At 38.4% G+C, this 24,687-nt stretch overlaps 3 protein-coding genes across 3 annotated transcripts in view; 2 read left to right on the plus strand and 1 right to left on the minus strand.

The window, feature by feature from the left end:
• Positions 1-20,519, minus strand: part of LOC130184337 (testis-expressed protein 264) — a 32,861-nt gene extending 12,342 nt beyond the window's left edge. Inside the window, exons 1-2 of the mRNA XM_056400291.1 lie at positions 19,600-20,519; positions 13,956-14,177 (exon numbers count right to left, since the gene is read on the minus strand). Coding sequence (XP_056256266.1) covers positions 13,956-14,177; positions 19,600-19,854 — 477 coding nt within the window. The 5' untranslated portion in view covers positions 19,855-20,519. The remainder of the gene's footprint in view (positions 1-13,955; positions 14,178-19,599) is intronic.
• Positions 20,520-20,655: 136 nt separating this feature from the next.
• On the plus strand, positions 20,656-22,310 carry gpx1a (glutathione peroxidase 1a). The gene is made up of 2 exons (XM_056400303.1): positions 20,656-20,959; positions 21,592-22,310. The coding sequence occupies exons 1-2, from the start codon at positions 20,735-20,737 to the stop codon at positions 21,940-21,942; spliced, it is 576 nt and encodes a 191-aa protein (XP_056256278.1). The 5' UTR covers positions 20,656-20,734; the 3' UTR covers positions 21,943-22,310.
• A 414-nt stretch (positions 22,311-22,724) lies between these two features.
• brk1 (BRICK1 subunit of SCAR/WAVE actin nucleating complex) lies at positions 22,725-24,049 on the plus strand. Its single transcript, XM_056400316.1, has 3 exons — positions 22,725-22,884; positions 23,365-23,447; positions 23,546-24,049. The coding sequence occupies exons 1-3, from the start codon at positions 22,767-22,769 to the stop codon at positions 23,570-23,572; spliced, it is 228 nt and encodes a 75-aa protein (XP_056256291.1). The 5' UTR covers positions 22,725-22,766; the 3' UTR covers positions 23,573-24,049.
• Positions 24,050-24,687: the final 638 nt, after the last annotated feature.

Raw genomic sequence — 24,687 nt, forward strand, 5'->3', positions numbered from 1 at the left:
CAGAGTAAGTCATGAATCATAAATGGGTAAATGTGATCACCCTGGCCATCACCAACACTTTGAAGTAGATGCTCCCCTTCACGAGCCTCACAAGTACATATCAGCGCATGCTGAAGCTGTTCAAAAGGTTCCATGCAAGCTCTGTTAATCGTTAAAGTCAGTTTAATTATTGAGCTAATTCACATGTCACAGTTAAATAAACCTTGTAATTATGGTGCTTTGTTGTACTGAAGCACTGTGAAAGGAAACCTGCATCAACAAAGGATTAAAGATGAATGAAATTAGTTTGAGTGTAGAGAATTGCCAAAAGCATCCTGCTAAAAACGCACACAGGTGTGTGACTCTTTAAAAACCTCTCACACATTCTCTCATGCTAGCTGTGTATTTGTAGCCACTCTACAGCAGGGCCTGAGAGAATGGGGGAAGCATAGATAGTCTACATAAAGAAAGAGGATGTACTTGTGTCCTCTCTTTCCAGGTTCCTGGCCCGGAGACCAACATCTACATGGGATCCCTGTGCATACACATCACATGTGGCCTTGGTTAAATAAATTAAACTGTTCAGGGTATTTTTAGAGCTCTAAAACAAGATTTCCGGTCTTCGCCGGTAAAACACTGCTATACATTCATCCTGCATTCTGGTTTGATGAGTTTCTTTTTCCTGGAATGTCATAAAAGCTCTACATCATATGAAATAGTTCATAAATGTATAATGACAGATTTATGCCCTTCAAATGTTTACTGCTATATTTGGGTTGTGTACGGGTCACATTATGGGCTGGATATTTACATGCACACACTATAATCTAAGAACTAAGAGCATGGTTATTACACTTATAACACAATGTGTAAATGTTTAACACACTGGAGTACACAGGTAGTCTTGTCCTGTGTGTCCAATTATCATAAACTAAGATCTATATGAATATGTCACACAAATATGTGAAAAGAAATCGACATCGTACACACGCTTTTTAGACCGCCACCCAATTTTAAAGAACTTCAAACAGTTCCAGTGCAGTCAAACAACCTTAAATGGTACAAAAGTAATTGGTTAACTTGCAGCTTCTGTCTGTAGAAAGGCAGAGGTGGAACACGCTGTGGTGCTACACTCTGCACACACAATGTTGTACTGCAAGGAGCACGACTGTATATTATTATTAGAATGGTGAGGAAAAACACAATTAACAAAGGAAGACATACTAGTCGGTCAGGGATTCATACTACAGCGAGAAAATGACCCGCAACATGAGAAGAAAAGAGCGAGAGAGTGGCTTCACATGATGGAAAGTCAGCAAACTCTACAGACTTAAAGCTCATCAACTGAACAGAAGGTGAAAGCAAAGCAAAAGATGTGGGAAGTTCTGCAAGCACAAATTTCCAGAGAACATTGGGAAAATAATTATGTGAATTTCAGTAACAAGTGGAAAAATGGAGGTGCTAAAGTTTTTGATCAGTAGTGTACACAGTTGTATCCAACAGGTTTGGGGACCCCTGGGCTAATTATGTATTTTGTTGTTTTTCTTTTTTAGTGAAAAGAAATAAATAGCCTGTAACCAACAAATAAGAGTCTCTTCAAATGCTACGCCAGATTTCTTTTTTTACATAAAGAGACAAACATTATTTTCTGTCTGAATATGTCCCATCTCGCAATGCTTAGGAAAGTGATAAAGAAAAAAAACAAAATCATGTTCCACCCTGTTTACTGGATCAGCACCGAAATTTAAAGGGTTCTTCCCTGGCCCATGTCCCATCCGAGTTTGGTGTAAATCAATTCAGTACTTTTTGTGTAATCCTGCTGACAAACAAGTAATTGAGGCATAAAAATCCACATCACACTCATCGATTTGTTTGACTGTAGCCCAACCTGCTGCAGCTTACACACTCAGACACCCACTGAAGACAGGAATAACTCTTGAGCAACTGTAAAAGCAGCTGACAGTCATTATCAATGACAGCATTTCATCAAAATGTTTCACTATAATCAACTCCTGCCAACACGCTAGCTAGGCAGTGATCAGCCTTATTGCGGGGAATATGACGTTATTCATTATTTATTTCGTAAATAAATTAATTAAATGAATATCATCATTGTGTCTTGTCAAGAAACACCTGCACTACCATTATTTCTGGTATGACAAAAATGTAATATTTGCATCGCTTTGTAGAGCAGCAAATACCCCAAAAATGAGCCAAGGAATGTATTGACCAGAAGTGAAGCTGAGGTGATTCCACTTGTGTATAAATATGCATCCTCTCCCATGATTATTTTTTTCTTTATTTACTTTTTCAGCTTTTTCCTCTCAGGAAATGTTAGGTGTACATATTTTCCCTATTATCTGTTTTGAACAAGAAATAATTATATTCTTTTTAAAATGACATTTTGCTGCAATTTTCCTCCCAAGCATCAATTCAATGATAAACAAAGGAAGAGTAAATTTTTCTCCAGTGTGGAGCTGGAAGTGTTAGTGGAGGAGATGCCCAGAGGCACTCTGGGACAGCATAACAAATACAGAGAATACATTTTACACCAGAGGAGTGATTTCAACGAGGAATAAAAGCACTGGTGCTGGAGAGGAAGAATAACCAAAGTCAAGCCTGACACAAATACAGCCTGTGAACGAGCTACCAGAGGAGCCATTAAGTCCCAATACACAAAGAAATGAGACATGCTTTTCCCAGGTGGCCCTTGATGAATCACATCCACTAGCAGCTCGGATTAGGGACACCCACAAATTCACATCAGATTGGTCCTAAATCCAAAGAACGGGGTGACCTTGATGAACCCAAAAATGGTACCTGCACACCTGAGGGTTTTGCAGCAATAGGACGAATCAGCAGATCAGATTCTATGTGTAATGAGGGGGTTGTCATTTTCCTATCAGTCAGGGCTGCAACTAACAGTTATCTTCATTATCAATTAATCTGTCAATTATTTGAACTGATTAATAGTTTTCTCTTTTAAATTAATATTTTACTCTATAGAAAGACAGAAAGCAAGACTAAAAGAGAGCGAGCAGTGTGCTGAGTGGGTGTGAATGTGAATGTCGACACGTGGCCCAGACCACCTCTGAATGTGGTTTTGAGTGAGCGCACCTCAAATGCGCCCTCAGTGCATCCTGGGTGCGTTCACACTTGAACTGAGAGCTGATCATTTGTGATTGGATGTTAATGCCAGGACATGAAGAGGGTGTAAGTGTCTACAACCATGCTAGTGGTTCTGTACTAAGGCACAGTGGTGCTTTGAGCTAAATGTTTAAATCAGCACGCTAAAATGTTCACAATGACATTAACAATGATTATAATTCACCACCATAGCTAGCATGCTTTAATTAGCTAATTACATACTAAATTAAATTTAACTGTCCTAACCACAATGCACAGCTGAGGCTGGTGGGAATGACGCCTCGTACTTGCACGCATTTGGTTATGAACAAAAGTATAGGTCAAATTAAATTTTTGAGCCGATGATGATGCCAGATGAAAAGTTAGAGCCAGTATCGGCCAACATTGTCTCTCAGAGGCAAAGATGATGCCTCCAACTTGCTTGTTTTTTTCAACCAACAGTCTAACACCAAAGATGTACAAGTTACAGTGGTATGAAACAGAGAGAAGCAAAGCTGCCAGAGTGCAGATAAGTATCACCTCTCCACTGCAGCAGACCAGCAGTCTGTCAAACAGGAAACAACATTAAACATGCCTGCGTTTCCACCATCGACTGTACGTTTCCACAGAACCTTGCCCTTTTCCAGATAATGGTGATAACACTTCAGCTGCCATGTTAACCAGGCTGGACACAGTGATGTCATGTAAAATGCAATGAAGAGTAAGTAAAAGTAGCTACATTGGAATTTTAGTTGAGATAATGTCAAACTTATCAATTAATATTCAAATAAATTTTCAGTGTTTTTGTGTCAAATATGAAGCAAGAATTTACCAAAACCCTTATTTTTAGCAATACTCCTAATTAACAATAGTCCTGATTTGTTCTCAGGTGGGGTTTATTTCTACGAGTTATCTGCTACAGAGTCTGTGCATGTGGTGAGAATAATATGTTACAGAGATACTGAAGAAACTATTAACATTTTCCAGTATTTGACTGTGTCTAAAAAAAAGCAAAGTTCAGATTGACTCCGTCTCTCAGGGGCCGTTTCACCTATTGTACCTTAGAAAGTGTCAGTCTAATGAGACAGTGAAAAATTGATGGAGAAAAGTGAAGACTTCCTCCTCACAGAGGGAGGGAGAAGGGAAAACAGATGGAGGAAAACAGCCAACAAATGATCATTCTGAGTACTGAGACAGACACGGACAGCATGGCCCCTTGTCTCCTGAGAAGAAAGGCAAAAAGAACTGAACACCACTATCAGCAGTGAAGAGGACAGCTGAAGGAAGAAAGTGGCAGATAAGTGCTCCCAACCATTGTACCGCACTCAGATAATCTGCAAACAGGGCTGTTTTCTAGATATATAAAGTACAATTTACCATTTCCTGGTGAGCAACAAAAATTGCGACACTAAACCCACCACTCAAGCCATTTCCATTGAACTGTCAGTGTAACAAAACATGACACAAATACACAAAACACGCCGGTGACACAATTAATCCCCTGCATAAACTGCATAAATTGCAGAACACAAAAAACAAAATGACATGAAACAATTAAGAGTTAATTATAACAATTAGGATAATCATATGGGAACTGCTGTCCTAAACCAAAGGTGAATTACAAGTTTAAGAACTGAACTTCTTCCCCAATTACGAGAACTCATCGGCAGCCATCTCAGAGAGTGTGGAGGCTACACTGCCTACACGTTCATGTTAGTATCAATCCAGGCTGTATTCATGCATGTGCCCACACCACTAGAGGGTCTGGCATCTGATATTGTTGTTGTGGTGATATTGTGCAGTATATAGTTGTTTCTACGAGAATCTAATCTTGTCAAGGCCACATTTGTGAGAAAAAAATAATTTCATCAATCAGTATTATGTCATGCACAGTATACTATATGGCTTTTGCATTTGGAAAGTGTTACAAAGAAAATAAAACTAAAACTATTCTACCAGTCATTTAATGTGTATTGCTGCTGGAGGTTGAGCAACTTTGTTTTACTTAGAGAGGCAGAAAAGGCCTGGTCTCTGGAGATCTACGAGACAACAAAGGTAGTCAGAGACAAGTAGACTGTGACAGATTTAGAAGGCTACCAGAATTAAATGCATAAGTGTTATCCCTTTAGGGTAACTGCACCGTGCCGTCTCTCAAAGGTGATCAGAAAGTTCAAGGCTTTTCTTTCTTATTCCAATGTGATCTCAAAAGATGGGTGGATTTCACAAATGAACAGTATCTATTTGAAATATACATTTACTAAATATAAGTTCAAATGTCTTGAGGCTTTAATGAAGAGGACACTGTGTGCTTGTGAAGCTAACCATACTGCATATCCTCTATATGCAGGACATTCAGTGATTCTGTGGAAGAAGTGTTAATAGAAATACATGAGGATAGAAATTGACTTTTTTTTTTTTCACTCCAGTTGTCATTTCAGGGTCATTCTGGTCATATTTGCTGAGGCATGTCTGAGTTCAGATTGCTGTCCACATAAATTCAGTGAATATGAATATGAAGCAGATTTTTCTTGCATGATATTTAGAGCAGAGGAAGCAAACAGAAGAGAAAAATTACATCCATCAGTTGGTATTCCCTCGAGCTTTTCAAAATTTTGAACCAAGACATATTTTGGTGCTAAATGCTGCAGGAACACTATACCAACTTGGGCTGCAGTAAGTTAAAATGACTTCAAAGGTAATATTCACCTGATGGTCGATAATGACAGCAAGCTTCCAGTGGCTGCAGGGCACAGAGACTGTCTCCGTTACAGATAAGACGACCATAGGAGGAAGCCTTCTATCTTACTACCACAGGACATCACAGGTTTTTTTAACAGAGGGAATAACAGAAATTTAAAGATTGGATTGAGGCGTAAAACTTTAACTTCAGGTATGAAAAGAGTAGGCCTACCCCAGCTGATTAAAATTGCTGTCTCATAGCACTGGACTCACAATGGATAGCCAAAAAAAAAAAAAGGGATCAAAACCAATGGTCAATGTTTTTTGGATTCCACACTTTCCACACTAATAAGACTGAAGGAATCCTCCATCAAAAAGTTTTAGAAGTCAGAAGAACTGAAAAAGTGACCTTTGGAATGAAAGTGGCATATCATCTGTTCTCTTACAGGTTCCTCTGTTAAACGTGTGTGAAGAAAGAGGCGACTCTATAGCACTCAGCAGCAACACCGAACATGTAATTGAGGGGACAGTGATACTTGACAGCTTCCTGTACAGCGAGTGTGTTAATGACAGTAATCTGTAAGATTATGGAGGATACCACTCCATCCGAGGCATCCGACCCTCCTCTCCCTACCAACATACTTACCCATCATTTCTCTTCCTTTTACTTCTCTAAGCATACCCGATGCGTTTCATCTCTTTACTGTTTCGCTTCGTCAGTGTGGTTATTTTGAATGTCAAAACAGCAGTAACAATGCTTCCTCAATAGTTGAACCAGTCCTTCCAGACACTTCTCAGGATCCTGCTCCTTCACACAGAGGAGGGGATGATGGAGCATAGTATCTCTACAGCCCTTTATAATCTACATTTCATTTCAAATCCCTGAGGAGAAAGAAGTGGTTGAATGGGACCGAGGGCATAGTGAGTGACAGTAGTCGTTGCCGGTACGAACAATCCAGGTGTCACTCAAGCAACAACACTCTTTACACAGACTTATTCAGCCTTGACAAATGAACAAGGACTGTTTGAAAGTCACTGAGCTGAATAAAGCAGTTAAGTCCTAAGCTTCTCTTTTTTTTTTTTTTTTTTTATCTCTCCCAGTTACTTAACTTCGCTCTCTGAGGTCTCAAACCTCTGCACCTTGGTTAGGTGCCCCCATCCTGTGGTCGCACTCATACTTGAATGGTTCAGAATTGCCTGTTGGATTGCTTTTCAGAAAATCCCTCAAGAGGAGATTGGAGCAAATTCATTTAATTTGCATGTCTATCTCAGCAAAAGACATGACCAAATTGTAGGAATATTTTAGCTGACACAAGGGGATGAGCGTGTGTGTTCTCTTCTTCTGCATTGCAGAACACACATCACAGATAAACAAACTGACCAGGTGTTCACAAAGAGCTTTAGAAATGAAACATGTATAGTGATAATAGAACAACAACTTCTACAATTTGTGAAGGACTTTTGGACTTTGCTTGGTAAATCAACCAATCACAAATATGTCAGCAGCAGTTTCAACACTACAGGCTGATCTCAAAGTATTTCCAGGTTGTTTGTGATTGCAAGAACTACATTTCTATTTTTTTATTACACCCAGTTTTCCATATATTTCTAAAAATATACATTTTACTTGTTCTTTTCCTGAGGGATTTAGGTTATAATAATAATAATAAGACAGCACAACATGTGCAGGATTTTCACTAAGTCATCATACTGTAGCTCTTTCTTTGATATATTTTCACTATATCAACATTGTAAAGAAGCACCAGCCAGGGCGCAAATACAACAATACACAATCACTGACTAATAACATCAAAGCAGACAACGCACATCTTGTGAGCATTTGCTCGGTGTTCACATCCTAAGTGATTGATAAGATGGCCACTGGCACAAAACAGTTTGTCCCATATCTAAAAATAACTATCCTTCTTAAATAGTAATCACACCCTATTGCCTGATCTTGATTCAGAGGGACAGTGCAACAGAGAATAAAGTTTGAATCAGATCAATCATATGTAGAAGTGACATTTAACACCAACAGTAGATTCCCAGCTGCTGGAGGATGAAAGTCATGTTTGAACATTTGACAGACAAACTCCACAGAGCTTTCTGCGGGGAGACTTAGCTCGCAGGGTCATGATGCAACATCCTTGATGAGAGGCAAAGTGATTTTGTACATTAATATAATTAACTGGTTAAAAATTAAATCACATACAAGAGAAACTGATTTGATTAAATTGCATTACATCGAACTGCATCTTCTCATCATCAGAAGAAATTACTGCTAATAGAAGTTATGATGTCTTCAGCTGAGCATAAATACCAAAAAATGCATTGCATAAAGAGTAATTAAGCATTTGATTTCATTTTTAAGACCCCACTTGTCTTATTTGGTTTGCATAATTTTTACTCCAAACGTTGCTCATTGTTTGTGATTATAAGACATCAGGAAAGAATTAGAAACAAGACTTGTGAAGAATTGAGAACGTATGCAGTATTTGAATGCAGCTAAAATTCCCAATAAGGCTGTTCTCGTTTATATGTTTTTCTGTTTCTGTAGTCAGACAACAGTAAGTAACAAAGTATAATAAGTAAAAGTCACTGAAACATGGTCCCTTAAGACTACATGTTAACTTCCAAGCCATTTCAAAGCTGCTTCTCTGCACTGTGAAAATCACCTACAAAACACCTAAAATCAACACAAAGACTATCCTGTGATTTTGGCTATATTTACTTGTAAGATGATCACTCAGAAAGAAAGTTAAAAGCGACAGGATGTCTTTCTTATTTTGTCTCGTGTGTGTGTCAATTGTTTTTGTTTTTTTTTACAATTTTGAGTTAATTTTAATATTGAGGCTTGATTCATTACATCATAAATCACTGCTTCAGAGTCTGATTCAAATGTTTAAAAACACATGGAACACTGCACACCTCTGTGGGTTTTTCATACTGTTGAATTGTGGTGTGTTAGTTAAGAGTTTGTCAACCTTCATCTGCCACCATTCATTTTCCTCTGACCTGTCCACAAGCACTACAATTGTAAATGATAAAATATTGCCTTCTTATGTCTCTGTATTTGTTAAAGCACTGCCACTGTCCCTCCCATGTTTCTATGCTCTGCATTGTTCCCAGTTTAAACACTTTAAGCACCAGTCCCTCTCCGCAAGCACCAGTAATTCTAAAGAACACTTCATACATTGTTCATTATACTGAACAAAGCCTCCTAAGCTTTACTGAAGTAGCAGTAATACGATTTTCACTATAGCCATGTGCAAGTGTGTGTGTGTGTGTGTGTGTGTGTGTGTGTGTGTGTGTGTGTGTGTGTGTGTGTGTGTGTGTGTGTGTGTGTGTTCATATCCTGGTGGGCACTTCAACCTGAATACAGACTAACCCCTGACCCTCAACAAAAAATGTATAAATTGAGTAAATTCTACCACTAAGTGGGATGTCTTCACATTCCATTCAATATTCTATAACTCATTTTTATATAGCAACTAAGTGTTTTTTTAGAACGAGCAGAATTTACAAGGAGAGCTGCATAATGTTCATAATTACATAGATCTGTGAATTGTATGATTGTAGTCATTATCTTAATGTATGGCTTATTTTAACGTTTAGATATGGATTCTGTATTTGAAGCAGCCTGCATTTTAATGCAAACCATTGTGCATGTGCAGGTTATTGGAAAGGTTGGGCTTTTATTGGTTCAAATAAATGCACAAAGTGTGCAACACAACAGTGTTTGACAGTCAATAAGGAAGACATACACAGGCCGGACACTTTAAGAGTTCCTGTCAGAGAGCAGCTGATAAACATAGTAAATTTGTAAATAGAAGAAATGTGAGACTTAAAAAAAAACAGACAGTTTTCTAATAAATCATACTGACAGCATGGCCTGATCTCTGTAGCTCATTAGTGTCATGAGTAACAACTGAAACAGACGAAAGAATTACATACAACTTCTGAATATTGGAATGCAACTCAAAAAGTTTTGCATGAATCTGTACCCTAAGAGGTTTTGAATTTAATCTCAGTTTCGCCCCTATATGAAACCTAACAGTTATAATTAAACCAAGCTTCCCTTCTAAGTCTTCCAGCATATGACACTGCCTCCATGACTTTGTCCAGCTTATAAACCCCATGACCTTTTCTGACCTTTCTGATTGTACATCACAGTTAGTTAAGTGTCTGCGTTTTTAACAGGCCCTGCGGACTAGCATCTGTGCTCTGTTTTGCATCACTCTCGTCTATGCAGACGACACTAACAGAATTGGGAGAGGCAGCACCTTCTGTCCCAAAAATGAAGCTTCGTTTTCCACTGTGCTGAGGAAGACTTCATGATCGCTCTACCCGTGCGTGTCAGTTGCTAAAAAAAAAAAAAGGCCATTTCCCAGGAACAAAGGAAAACTTGCTTTATATTCAGCGCAGAACCTCTGCGCTGGCAAAAAATTTCAGTGCCCTCAAGCAAACAAATGTTCCATCGTCTGCCTTTCACAAACCTTTAGATCTCGGTGAATGTCAGCAATATTATCCTCCTACCCCAGTCCCCTAACCAGTCTGAAGGCCTGGCCACCGTGCTCGAATCAAATCTCAAGATGCCAAGGTGTCTGTGATGTAGCCCAGCACTAAAAAGCCAAGGCACAGAAGAAAAACACTGGGGCCGATCGATGGTCTGACTAGGCAAATATCAAGCCCGGCCATGGGGCAGCGACTCAAAGTGCCTGACAGACAGAAATCATTGTGCCATGACAAGCCAGGCATGCTAAATGCTGATGAGCTTGTTTGAAAAGGTCTCACCACTTGGGATATTTCAAGTGTCAGCCATCAACAGCATGCTTTATTCACAAAAAGAAAGCCATCGAGAACCGGCTGTGCTGTTAGGCTGCTTCTGTTAAATGTGAGCCACATTTCACTTTGAATATTGTTGTTGAATTACATATATACTAATAAACTATTCATAATGAAGTCAAATGCTGTTGTGTTTCATCATTTGATTTCAATGCATTAGCTTTCACATAGATTTGTGGTTAAAATCCTTTAAGGTCCTTCTCTGCAACTGGTGCTTCAACCCCTGTCAGCATTTTGTTTTAAATGACTCTTCAGCTGCTTCCATCTCAAACACTTCAGCAGTTTCAGAAACACTTCACACTCCACTGAAACCCGAACTGCTTTAAGGGTTTCAAAGACTCAATGTGATATGACATTCCAATTGTTTTCAGCTGTACATGTAAACCATCTTCAGAAAGAGCAAGAATTTTGCATTTTCTTTTTAATCAAAGATGTGTTGTTCTGTTTTCAGTGTGTGCTGGTTACAAAAGATATAAGGGAGCATGAAATGTGGACAACTGCCTGTGTTTCACATAATAAATGTGGGTGTTTTATATGCTCTAACAATTTCAAAATGGAGAGTTGGTTTAGTCATTTGATGGCTGACATTTGCTTGACAGTATATTTTCGTTGTCACTCTTTGACAGTTCCTGTGTAAATGTATCCAGTTATATTATTAGGATTCGATTCTCTGCCTTATAAAGCAATGCTGCTTCTCAGAGCACACCAGGTGAATTTACCATTCTGGGTGAATTCTGGGATGCCACAGAATCAATCACCAGGAGGTAACGAGGCATTGGATGTTGCAAGAAGCAAGAACTGAATTTCAACAAACTCAAGTGTTGTACAGTGTGGTTTGAGACCACAGGGAGACAACAACATCCCTGTTAAACTGATAATACTTGACAACACACAGCTGTATTTAAATAACTAGATGGCTCCTCTTTTAATAACAAAATACCGCAGTGCAATACCACTGGACTTTATAAATGTACTGAAGAGTCAGAAGAGAAAATGCTGCAAACTGCACTTGCACTGTCCAACCTTCAAGCTACATCCAAAGATATAATCCGTGCGACTTGAATTTTAAATCAAATGCATTTTTTTTAATATTACCAAACAGTTTGGAATCAAACTTCCCTCTGTGGATTTCATGACTGTAGCTAAATTGTGTTGTGTGTTGTAAACCCCAGATCAAAACTCCAACCAATTTCTTTCTATCCACTTAATTTTGTGGAGATCAGGTTGAGTTTTTGCAGTTTATTACAGACACACAGACAGAGAACTTGAATTCTGTCTGTCTTGCCTTTTAAGCCTGTCTTCCTCCAGAACACGTCAATATGAACACAATAGTTTGTGTGTAGGATTTTCTTTCCTGTAGTTGCATATCAATAATAGCTGGAGGGGAAATAATGGATGAGGATAGAAAGCAACCCACACAAGACATTATAACTAAGCACTATTGGTTAGACTGTCTGTCATGCTGTTGAATTGTATCACATTGTTATGGGAGGTATTTCCAATATTTTGTCCACCCCAACTCTATCGGTGGGGGGGTTGTAGTTTCTGAATATTAGAAACTACAGCCTCTCAAATAACCATAAAGTTGAATCAACATCTGTCTGAAACAGTTTAACCAAATCATGAACATCAAGATTTTCATTAAAGGCTTTATTTCAGAGCTATTACCACACTAGACTGCATAGTAATGTGTACCTAATAAACTGGCAACTGAGTCAATGAGAAAATCTTATATACTTTAAAATTCAAATGTATGTATCAAAAGTCGAGACCATCAAACTGTAGTAGCTATTATTCTTTTGTCTGATTCAACAAGTATCTGTACTTATATTACATACGTAATAGATGGTTTATTAATTCTGTAATTCAATATGTAATGCAATATTGTTTCTCATGCAACAATCACAACCCCAACTATAGCCACAAGTGTTGAGACTTCAAAACGGGATAGTAAATCATAAGTAGCAAGTGTAGAAACAAAGATCAAAGGAAGATTTAATATTGTTGGTGAAGGAGACTGATGCCCAGTTTGATGGCTGTGTGAGCTGACCTTTCAAACAGGCTAAGTGCCACTGGAGCGGAGCCAGGTTTAACAGCATCCAAGCAGATGGTAGAGCCGGCCAGACAGGACACACAAACACATTTCTCCAGCAGAAGCAGAGTGATTGAGACAACCTGTGGTGTTGCCACCTGTTTTAGCACACTCCATAATTAAACCATATCTTCAAAACTCTCTGCCCATCACAATGACTCACTTTCCCAGCATCCCTCGAGCAGCACTCAGTGAGATCATTCATCATAAAGTGCTAAAAGAAGCTCAAAATGTTCTCCTCCTCTTTTCTCCTTTGTCTTCAAGTTCACTCCATGTCTCCATCTCCTCTCCAACCATCAATCTCTTCCTGCTGTTCGGACCCAACACACACCTACCTACCCTCCAGGGGATGCCGCAAAGGCTGGCGTAAAGAAAAGATTTGACATGTTCTGCTTTTCGCAAATCATATCTTAACTCTGTGAAGCCTGAAAACGCACAGTATGACTCAGACGTGCATGTGACGATCACAAGGTTAGATATTGATAATTTACTTGCAAGTGTTTGACGTAGTCCCACCTCAGACTCAGCAATGATTCATTCTATCACACACACACACAAACACACACTCGCACATTTCCTTTCCAGTTTTCCAAACACTAAAATAAGCATACAGGCGGTGGCTCATAATAGTTATTTATTCCACCTGATCTATTTCCAAGATGGAATATCATTCAGAAATAATGTTTGAAAAATATAAAATATTTTGCAAATGGTCAGTACCGGAGTCCAAATAGAAAAAGTGGAAGCCCACAGAAAGCGATTTAATGGTGCTTTGTGTGCTGACTCAGTGCGCAGCCAAGACACTGTGTGGGAACGCTGAGGGCCCATGGGACATGTATGTGATGGGCTTAAGATGCTAGCTGTGTGAATATAATGTCTGCTTCACTGTGATGCACAGTGATTAATGCCGTTTTCCTTTACCCTTACATTTAGTTTACACAGGGATTAAGTCACTTTTCACACACCTGGGCTTGCACAAACATCTGTCCATACAAGGACTATAGTTCCTTGTAGTGTGCACATGTATGTACATTGTCTCTAATCCACTGCCAAATCTATGATATGTATACACTGTATATACAGTAAATTAGTTATTAATTATATTGATTTTTTTGGGTTATCATTAGTCTTAAAAGAACTTTACATTTCACAAATTGTATGTATTGACTGTGATATGGAAATAAGTCAAGTGACTGAGAGAGGTTCTGCAGAAAATAATCTAAAAGCATAATACCTTGATGTAGAGCTCCAGCCGTGGGTAGACTCTCCTCACACTCAGGAGAATAGAGAAAAACGTCCTGTGGGGGAATGAGGTAGTGACCACGTGTGTGACTTCGGGAAAGGAGAAGACATTAAAGCCAGATGTCTCATAGCGCTTTAGAAGCTCCTCATCGGCCTTGTTTTCGCCTTCGCTCAGAATACTGCCGACAGCATAGCGACACTGTGGTCCAGGCACCTAGGAGCAAAAGTTAGGATGAAAAGAACTGTTAAATAATGAAAGATAAAAGGGGATATATGAACAAGATAGACTGATAGTTTAGATAGACTGATCGAATAGAAGAGATACCCACACATACCTTTTCCTCTTTTATTCATTACCGTGATTACAGGGCCTCTAATGAGACAGCATCACTACTGACAGATTAATGCTCTCAAGCAAAAAATATTATCTGTCCATTATCCAAAAAATCCTTAATGTTTGATTGCGTTCCAGTGCAGGAACTGATTGTACAAAATCATCTTTACTCAATAAATCACTCAATCACTCTGAAAAACAAGGGAAAACTGTCTGAAATGCTGTCTGCCATCAACATTTCCAAATACCGGTCTCTAAGGACTGATGAGCCATAAACATAAGGGTGTGGGTATATTTCATAATCAGTGGATAGCACACATTAAAATAAAACAATGAGACGTTAGGAGGAAAAAAAATAATATCTTCTGTGATGTCAGCTAGGTTCCAAAGTTAAAGAGAAGATATGCTCATTAATAGGAGCTCTAATTGGAGCATTTGGCAGTGCAGCAATTATTGCCCCTTCTTCCATTCTGAGCGCCCTGGTGCCCATTAAAAAATAAGAAAAGGGAGACACTTTTTACAAATGAATACTCCTGGGACATCCAAGACTTTCTCCCTACTGTGCTGAGCTGAGCACCACTGAAGGCTCATGGAATAAATAAGCTGGACCGGTCCAATTTGTTCATAAACCTATCAATGCTACGCTTCAAGCACAGCCAGTGTGTCTAAGAATGCCCATTTTCTCCTCTGTTCCTCAACACGCAAAGCCAGTGATTGGTACAAGTGTGGTGCTCACTGAGCTCTGCAGACTAAGCAATTTTTTTTCCAACACACACACACACACACACACACACACACACACACTGCAAGAAGTGTTATATCTGCATAAATGTATGACCTAAGCTTTGTTTGGTCTCAGCAGAAGAACAACAGATGATCCTATTCTGAGTATTATTATGAATATAGTGCACCAGTCTACTTTCATCTGGGCTGGTACACTGCTGAATTTGAATCACTGATTATCAGAATCGGTTTTTAAATCAGATTTTACAGAGCAATCACTATCTTTACCTGACCATTTCACAGATTCATCCTCAGGGTAGAGCGATAACAGTAACTCTAATACTCAACTCATTGATCGACAGAAGATTAATCAGCAACTCATTTGTTCACTGATAAATAGTTTGAGCCATTTCGTAAGACAATTATCTGGCAGCGGCTTCTCCAATGTGAGGATTTGCAATTTTTCCTTTGTTTCATATCACTGTAAACTCAATATCCTTTTTTTGGACTGTTGGTTGGACAAAATGAGACAACAAGTACATCATTTTCTCCCTCCCGTATGTTGCCACTGTTGAAACAAACAAAAAAGTGAAAAATCTGCTATTTATGCACAGGTTATTTAGATGATGAGAGTTGCAACTAGTCTATAGTTAGCATGGTACCAAAATACTTTAGGTGCTCAGTGGAAATTATTAAGGGTAGATTCAGTAAGGTCTCAGAAAAAGAGAGATGATCTCCCATCATCAAATGTCCTCTATCCCCGAAATAAACATCTACTCACCACTCCAAATCAATAATGGTGTTTGTCACTAGAGTCAAAAGAAGAGTGAGGACTCAAGATATCTAGTTAATGGGCTTGACTGATCTTATTTTAAGTACCACAAGTAAATTCGGGAAACTTTACACATGAGGACATTTTCAACACTTTGGATGTTTTTGGGGCTCACAGTGGGAAGTCTGAGCCAAGTGGATTTATTAATCATCACAGGACTGCAAGCAGGGAGTCCAGAACAAAGAGGAAGCACCAAAAGCACAAGCCTCTGTCCACAATTTTTGTTCTGCCTCTTTGCACTCATCAATACACAAGTGTGCTATCTTTTTTATGTTTCTTCAATACGCTGACAGCTCATCTGAAGCAAAAAAGTTCAGAAATTTAACTAGAGGAATCCCTTCTTCTTGTCTTTGTAGCAAATCATCTGAACTAGCTTTGGTAAAGCATCAAGAAAGGCAAACTACCTTCAGCAGCATATGAAGTATTTTATAGCCACAAACAGATTCAGCAAGGCTCGCATTTTAAATGTTTTTCTACGACTTTCTGAAAGGACAAGTATTAGTGAATTTTTCAACTATTTCATCATTCACTGTGTAAGATTCAGAGTGATCGTATTTACTGACTGTTACCTCCCCCAGCTGCTATGCCCTCTGCTTTCATCATATCGTGACCCAAACATGGGTCCCTGAAGACAATCAGACACATTTGTCATTTCAACACAATTCGACTTGTCATCTGGGTTTTTATTTAGACAATCCTTGTCTCCAGGGCCACAAACCCTGACCCCGATCGCTTACTTCGAATATCAAGTTTGACAGAAAACCACATGATCTACCCACCTTACCTCCCTCTGACGTATGTTGGACGCAGAGGGCCAGCGGAGAAGAAGAGAGCTGCATGGTAGAGGTGAAGTGGGCACACCAGGTCAGAAAACCCCCCCTGGCTTTGAAACTGTGAAGAGGCTGGTGGAGGGCTTAGTGAGTGGAGCTCAGAAATTTGTGTTGGCCGTTTGAAGGAACAGACAGAGCTGCTCCTGCCATGTATCCATGGCAACCATCTCAGGACCAACTCAAGCCCTTGTTGAGGTCTTTTGTTTCTCCAGAGGAAGTGATTAAAGGAGGTAAAAGTGAGAAAAACCAAGAACAGAGGATGAGTCTAGCCATGCTGACACTTATCCTCTGTCAGCTGCACTTCTGAAAATCCTTCTCACTGCAAATATCAATGGACAGTGTCCCACAATTTATCCACAAAATACCAGTCCTCCTATCTGAGAGCACTCTGGGGCTCCTGATGCGGGGACTGAATGGCATCCTGAGGCTCGGACGCTAATGAGCTGAGATCATTACGCCAATTATTTTAACTTAGATCAGGACTTGGCTGTGACTGTGCAGAGGAACTAGGACCCACAGTTAGACTAATTGCCGGCTTGGGAAAAAGAGGATGAGCATAACAAAAGGATTCTAATGTGGAGCTGGGACGAGTCTGTCGCTGAACTCTGGTTACACTCCATAAGGCTATGGCAGGTTCAAGCAGTGCCACTTAAGTCAATACTATTGAAAGCCAGTTCTTCAGAGACAGAGGTATTATCACAGTATAGGTGACTCAATGCCTCAATACTGATAAATTCTGACTATTGGGAGTTCCATATGCAACATAATAATATAAGGGTATATAACATGGGAAGAAAGAATCATTAATAATACCCAACCAAGATGCTGACTGATCATTTACTCCTCCATTAAAAGCTACTGTTCAAAACTGTATTTTACATACTGTAGACATGCACTGCAGATATTGATCGATTATGCTACTGATTTGATTTGATTATTCGTTTAGTCTATAAAATGACTATAAATTGTAAAAAAGGTCTAACACACGTTCCCAATCACATCTTCAGAAAACGTGTCTCCCAATAAACAATCCAAAACTGAAGAATATTCAGTCTACAATGAAATAAAACAGAGAAAAGCATAGATTAATGAAATATCAACATTGTTGTATATTGATTTTCTTTTGATGGATTAATTGAGTGCTCAATTAATATCTTTTTAATTCCTCCATACTTAGTCAATTACTTAGTATACTGAGAATATGTGACACAAAAATTTTCTTCAGACTCAGTAAAGTTTTATCTTACATTATTGCCATGATATTACAATAATTACATGGTATCTAATTTTATATATGCCCAAACTCTACATTGTGTAGTGTATGAAAGTGTTTACGTTCCATGTAGCTTGAAGTAATCAGTTTGCTATGACAGCAGGATACATACAGTGTTCAACAGTCACTATCAGCTTATGCTATAGCAGATGCATGTTTCTTAAGACCACATCTGTCAGGCCTCTGTTTTCCCCTCTAGTTACCTGAACCTCCAAACTGCTTAATCATTTCAAGGTGCTACTCCTCATTCCATTCTTTCTTGGTCTGTTTATCCAGAGCCTATTGAAAAAAGGACTCACGCTAGACTCACTTTAAAATGTGAGAACCAACACCACATGATTTTGGAAACCCCACTGAGTGAGTAGGATTAGGTATCAGGAAAACAGATCCGGCAGATATTATTTCCTGCTGCTCATAGACACTAAGGTTTGGGGATGGATGAGTTCAAACAGGGTACAATCAGTAGTGTGGGAAAACATCTCACGGATATATCCAACTAACTAATTGTGTTTTTAGCAACATTGGTGTGGCAGTAAAGGAGACCACAAAAGACGCAGTTAAATTCAAAGAGGTGCTGGAAGCTTCCACATTCTGACTGTTGATCTTTATGGATCTCCAACAACATGATAACATATGTTTCATCATAACTTTCACTACTGGAGTTGATTTTTATCTCATAATCAGCATTCCTCATTTCATTTCATTCTGGCATTTTTCCCAGTGACACTTATTGCTCCGCTCCTAAGAGCAACAACAATCCCAAGGTAATTCAGAGTTTCACAGACCAGGATACTGCTGTAAAAACCCTGAGCTAAAAAGACAAGCTGATCAGCTTAGTGTCAGAGGGTAAATCCAACATTACCAGCCTGGAAAGCTTGATTCATTGATCAATGATTCAAAATACACCATAACTAAACACACATACAAACCACAAATCTGACTGAGACTCTCTGAGGCAAAATTAATTACCATACAAAAACTTGGTGGTTTAAGAACAGAATTCAGAGTCTAATTTCAAACTGTGAAATCAAATTGGGATCATTTCAATAATGTACTGCTAAATTAAGATCACTGTCATGGAATTCAAATTTATACTACTTTTTTAACAATTTGTTGATTTATTGTGATGAGTGCTATTAGTGGGTAACCATACTTTACTGCCTTGATTCAACATGGTTCATATTTCTTGAAATATATATTTTTATTCATGAAAAAGTCCAATATACCTGAATTTATTAACTGGTTTGGAACTACATCTCAGGACCAAAATAAACAAGTGCACTTAGATCATTTTTTATGATATCTGAATCCACAAAACACCCTGTCCAGATGTGTTGTGATAATGCTTAGGGGAAAACACAAACATCTGCCAGTGCCAAAAGTATAAAGACTGTGTAAAACAGAAAAAAGACAGGATGTAAAGTCCTCATGAACTAAACTGATCAAGTTCTGACTACCTGCTGTGAATTGGGATCCATATTTCGATTTGTTTTATGAGAATGGCATTGTCGCCATCTAGCGACCTACTGGTTTATGTTTAAAAAAGTCTGTCCGATTTTTAAGTTAAATAATTGAGAAAAGTGCGGGAAAACATGGCAAAAATAAACTGCTGTTCTATAAAGAGTGCTGTGTAATGGATGTTACCTTTTTAGGGTCATCATAATACACTCCGATGCATGAAAGCTTTGGTCCAATACTCAGAGACTCCTTAAAAAGTTGTCCACAGTTTTTGTACGGTCCCTCTTTAAATTTGTAGGCGAAAGTAATCTTCTTCATGGGAGGAGAGCCGGTTAGCACGATAATGTCTGAGAGGAGTCCCGAGTACAAGATGTAAGCTGCTACTGTTAAAAGACTTAACAACAGACTGATGAGCGCACACAGACTGACCCAGTCTGGCATGATAGCTGCTAACAGGCAGAGCTGGTACCGTTATTCAGCTGCTTCTGAACACACAACGCAGTTTAACATTTTTAAAAGACTGTTATGTTGTTTTCAGCCAGCACTGGCTGTGTAGTCGAACTGAGTGTAGATTTATTTCACTAAACGATAAAGCACTGAAGATTACACGCCGCTCAGGACTTCCTGGAAGGTACCATTTTCGCCGACCAATGGGGTGAATTTCACTAGGACTAAGTATATCAAATTCGTAGAAACAAAGCATGTCCATGTGAAACACATTGTTTTAATTCAGTCCATAACACTTCCGGGGTAGTATATGAGTGTAAAGTTATACACGGATAGGTAATTTGATAAGTTCGTGCCAACTTTGGTATTTCGAGTAATCTACATTATTTTGATTCTCATTATTGACACAAATGTTTGTAACTTATTCTGAATGACAGTTAAAATCTGTGAACGTAACAACAGGTCAGACACTTCAATGTGTAAAGTCATGAGAAACGCGTCTTGCGTAAGACACTGATTTACCATATTTGGCTAATAATTAATATTCATCACACAACCTTGCAGTGCATATATGTAAGAATGTTACTTCCTAATTGTGAAATTGCTTTTTGTGAGTTAGTGCTCAAGAATTGCAATAGTGACCTCTGAAAACAGTTTTTGTGACTTAATCTTACGGATATTACAAAAAGTAATAAATACAACGAACTATTGAAATAGTAGGGTCAAATTAAGGTTTTGTGGGTTGTGTTACATTCGTGTCCCGCCCCGTGAGTAAGGTGAAGGCTGGACTTGTTGACATCGGACCGCCTGAATAAAAATTAACTGACTCACTGAAGTCTAACGTCTTTGATCAATTCATCCGGAACTCAGGAGTATGGCTGCGAATGTGAAAAGGTTTTATGATCTGACAGCTAAACTGCTGTCTGGAGAAGTCTTCAGCTTCGCTGCACTGAAGGGGAAAGTTGTTCTCATTGAGAATGTGGCGTCTCTTTGAGGAACAACAACCAGGGATTACACTCAGATGAACGACCTCCACTCTCGTTATTCCGATAAGGGACTCGTTATTCTGGGTGTACCCTGCAATCAGTTTGGTCATCAGGTAAGCCATGTGTAATTCCCGAAATGGTTGTCATACTGTGAGCATTTTACTTATATATTTACAATATGATCAGATAAGCTATAGGACTATTTGTGCTTCTTAATCGTCAGACTATAGAGCAAAAACCAAGTAGGCCACTATTAAGGTCATATATTTTTATAACTACTCTCAAGAATTTTGGATTTGAACACTATTACTAAAATTAAATGAAATTCAGCTAATAAACAGCAGAGTGGCAAACCATATTACATTACATTACATTACATCATCACTAATGTATTGATTGTAAAGACGCATTTTACTGTTGTATTTACTATGGCTGGAGCAAGTGTTAAACGTTTTATTTAGTACTATTTGGTAGTATATGCTATAACCTCTATAGCTTCACATTTTATAACTTGAAAGGTTTTGCATCTTAAAATCTAAATGAACAAAACACAGTAACTTCAGGGTCAGACAGGGAAAAATTTTCATCTCAAATGTAGTAAAGTATTCAGTAACATTAAATGAAAATATATTTGAATATATTTGAATGAAAACCTGCAGTAGCTTTTAATAATCTTGATGGCAGAGTGTTCATCTGCTCTACAATGTATTTAATGTTTCTGTCTTTATTTGTTTTTGTATAACAGGAGAACTGCAAGAATGATGAAATCCTAAGATCTCTGAAGTATGTCCGTCCAGGGAATGGTTTTGAACCAAAGTTCCAGCTCCTTGAGAAGGTGGATGTGAATGGAAAGGATGCACACCCCTTGTTTGTCTATTTGAAGGAAAAGCTGCCATTTCCCAGTGATGATACCATGGCTCTCATAACTGATCCAAAGTGCATCATTTGGAGTCCAGTGTGTAGGAACGATGTCTCCTGGAACTTTGAGAAGTTCCTGGTTAGTCCTGATGGAGAGCCCTACAAGCGCTACAGCAGAAGTTTCCTCACCAAAGATATTGAGGCAGATATTCAAGAGCTACTCAAGAGAGTCAAGTAAAGTGTGCTATGACACACCCTGGGTGGCTGTAAAGAATATCAGTTATGTACAGCCTGGCTAAAAAGAGTAATCAGTGACACACATCTGTTTTGGGTTTTATCGAGTTTTACACTTTGACAGTTTAAATTAGCTAGAGCACTACTAAGTAGGCGTTGTGATATTGAAGTACACTATAGTTGTTCAGCCTGTTTACTGAATGAAGACATTCCTTAAAACCTTTTTGTGAGGGGAGTTTCTGATGAACATGTAAAAGACTTACTCAGCCACTGTGTATGACTCATATCACAACAGAAGAATTAAACATTTCATGTCAAAGAAAGTGCAGTGATTTCTGTTCAATGCATACAAATACATCCCTTAAAACAGTCTATCTGGAAATCTGTTTGGCTTTTATTTGACATATGCAAAGTGTTTGCGTGTGTTTATGTGAACAAAATCTAAAACTTCAAACATCTTTGCCTTTGGACCCTACTGTACGTGACTGACTAAGTTACTACCAATTTAAAGCTCTTATGTTAAAAACATTTAATTTTGCTGGCTGCCCATGATGATTTTGTTTGTCTTAGTTTACCTCAAAGGGATATTTACGCAAACTAACGTCATACATGTAACATTACTTAAACGTTATATTGCATGGAATAGTAGTTAGTAGTCGTAATACATTTAATGTATTACTTAAAACTAGTTCGTAATTTGTCTTAACTATTACCGATTGCTAACTATAGATAAAACAGGAACAGTTGCTCAATGTACGCCATACTTCCTGGATGAACGCAGAGAGCTATCCTTGATTTAACGCTACGCCAGACTGCGACTCGTCCAACATGGCTGGCCAGGAAGATCCAGTGCAAAGAGAGATCCACCAAGATTGGGCAAATCGCGAGTATATAGAAGTAATTACGAGCAGTATCAAAAAAATCGCCGACTTTCTTAACTCATTCGGTAAGCTTTGAAAAAACAAATTGACTGATAAGATCACCACTAATGTGGATGTTTTGTATAAATGGCTAGCTACTTGAGCTAGCTATCCTGCTGTTGCTAGCACTGGTGTTGATGTTTTCAGTGGCCACTCCCAGTTAGCAATTAGCTCTATCGTTAGCTGCGGTCTTCTTATTGTTTCCTCGTACAACTACCTTGACAGTTTGATGTATGGTTGGCGCACATTTTTGTTTTGCTCGTAAACTTATGTTAGCCGTATAACAAATGTCAAAACATGTAATCAAAACACTAATACATTCGAGTATTGAAACAGCTAATGCCAGTGTCTTAGCCACTGCTAACGCTAGTCTGTACTGCTGTCATTCATGTAACACCAGCAGCTGCATCCCCACTGACATGTTTTCATGTTCTTTGGCATGGACAAATTGCACCATATAGACTAAAATGTCATAACTGTTGCTACATGCAACTTATTACCAACAGACATGTCGTGTCGATCCCGGTTGGCCACTCTCAATGAGAAGCTGACAGCGTTGGAGAGGAGGATCGAATACATTGAGGCGAGAGTAAGTATGCTGCATTGTAATTAAACAAACCAATTGCTTTTTTATTTGTATATTTCAAAGTAATATATTCCATCATATAAATTCGTATCTCATTACAGGTGACAAAAGGAGAGACCTTGACCTAGAATTCATCATTGAAATTCATAGAATCCTAGAGCTACTTGCCCATCCCCCCACCCTGAATCCTTGGAATAAGTGTGATGGATTGCACCCTACTTTTTTGGGGCCATGTGGACCATTTTTATATTAAATGGCTAAGTTTTGTGTTATTTTATCTCATGATGCATTTGTATAGAAGATATGGCTCTGTTATGGGCATCAGTGATTCAAGCATCATCAATTTGACAAAATAAAAATGAGCTCCATAAGTATTGGTTTCAAAAATGTTGTGGAGCTAAATTATGGATCAGGTATCAGCACAATTTATTGACCATCTGTGTTGTATACAGTATCATTACCACATCAGAGATTTATGAAAGGGGAACATTCTTGTGTGCCATGTTGAACAATTGTGTAGTCATCTTTATTAAGGACCTGCTTGTACAGTGAACTGTTTGGTGATGTTTCCGGATTTAAATACTGTAATAAATGATAAACAATGACTTTGTTTCATGTTGTAGTTTATCATAGTCAGGTTTAACTTATTTGACAAGAAATGTTGACACACAAGGAAACTGGGTCTAGTTTTCAGTGGCTCTTAATACACTCAACAAAGCGGAAGCTTAGGAAGATACAGATATAGACACACAGTTAACCAATGATAAGTGAACAGTAACATGTTTAGTACCTTATTATATACAAGCAAGAGATCAGAGAGATCAGATTATTACAGGGTTGTGGTACACAAAAATGGCTTGAATAAAAGTTGATGTAAATAAATATTTTGAATAATAGTTTATATATAGCAATGTATTTATGTGCATACTTTATATTGATTAAAGATCACATGAATAGTATACAGTCTACCCACACTTAACATTGTCTACATGTTCTTGCACTTTATCTTACACTGTAATACCGTATTTAGTACAGTATGAATAATATTAACATCTTGCACAACTGACACGATAAGCAGACACTTGTGTTACAAAGACACTAGACTTAAATCCTTATATTTCATTTTTCTTGGACTGCAAATTATTTAAAAGACTCCGCTGAGTCAGACCTCCAGATCAGTCAGTGTATTAAAGTATTCCAATCATATGAACTTGAATGGCAGTCTAATGCACAAGTCAGGGTA

This window comes from Seriola aureovittata, chromosome 2 (assembly GCF_021018895.1).
Source record: "Seriola aureovittata isolate HTS-2021-v1 ecotype China chromosome 2, ASM2101889v1, whole genome shotgun sequence".
In the NCBI taxonomy this organism is placed as follows: domain Eukaryota; kingdom Metazoa; phylum Chordata; class Actinopteri; order Carangiformes; family Carangidae; genus Seriola; species Seriola aureovittata.

Bases quoted from the DNA above. Each gene is read 5' to 3' on its own strand.
- brk1 (XM_056400316.1), top strand. From the start codon at position 22,767: ATGGCTGGCCAGGAAGATCCAGTGCAAAGAGAGATCCACCAAGATTGG. The intron at 22,885-23,364 runs GTAAGCTTTGAA...TATTACCAACAG, and splicing joins CGACTTTCTTAACTCATTCG to ACATGTCGTGTCGATCCCGG. The intron at 23,448-23,545 runs GTAAGTATGCTG...ATCTCATTACAG, and splicing joins TCGAATACATTGAGGCGAGA to GTGACAAAAGGAGAGACCTT.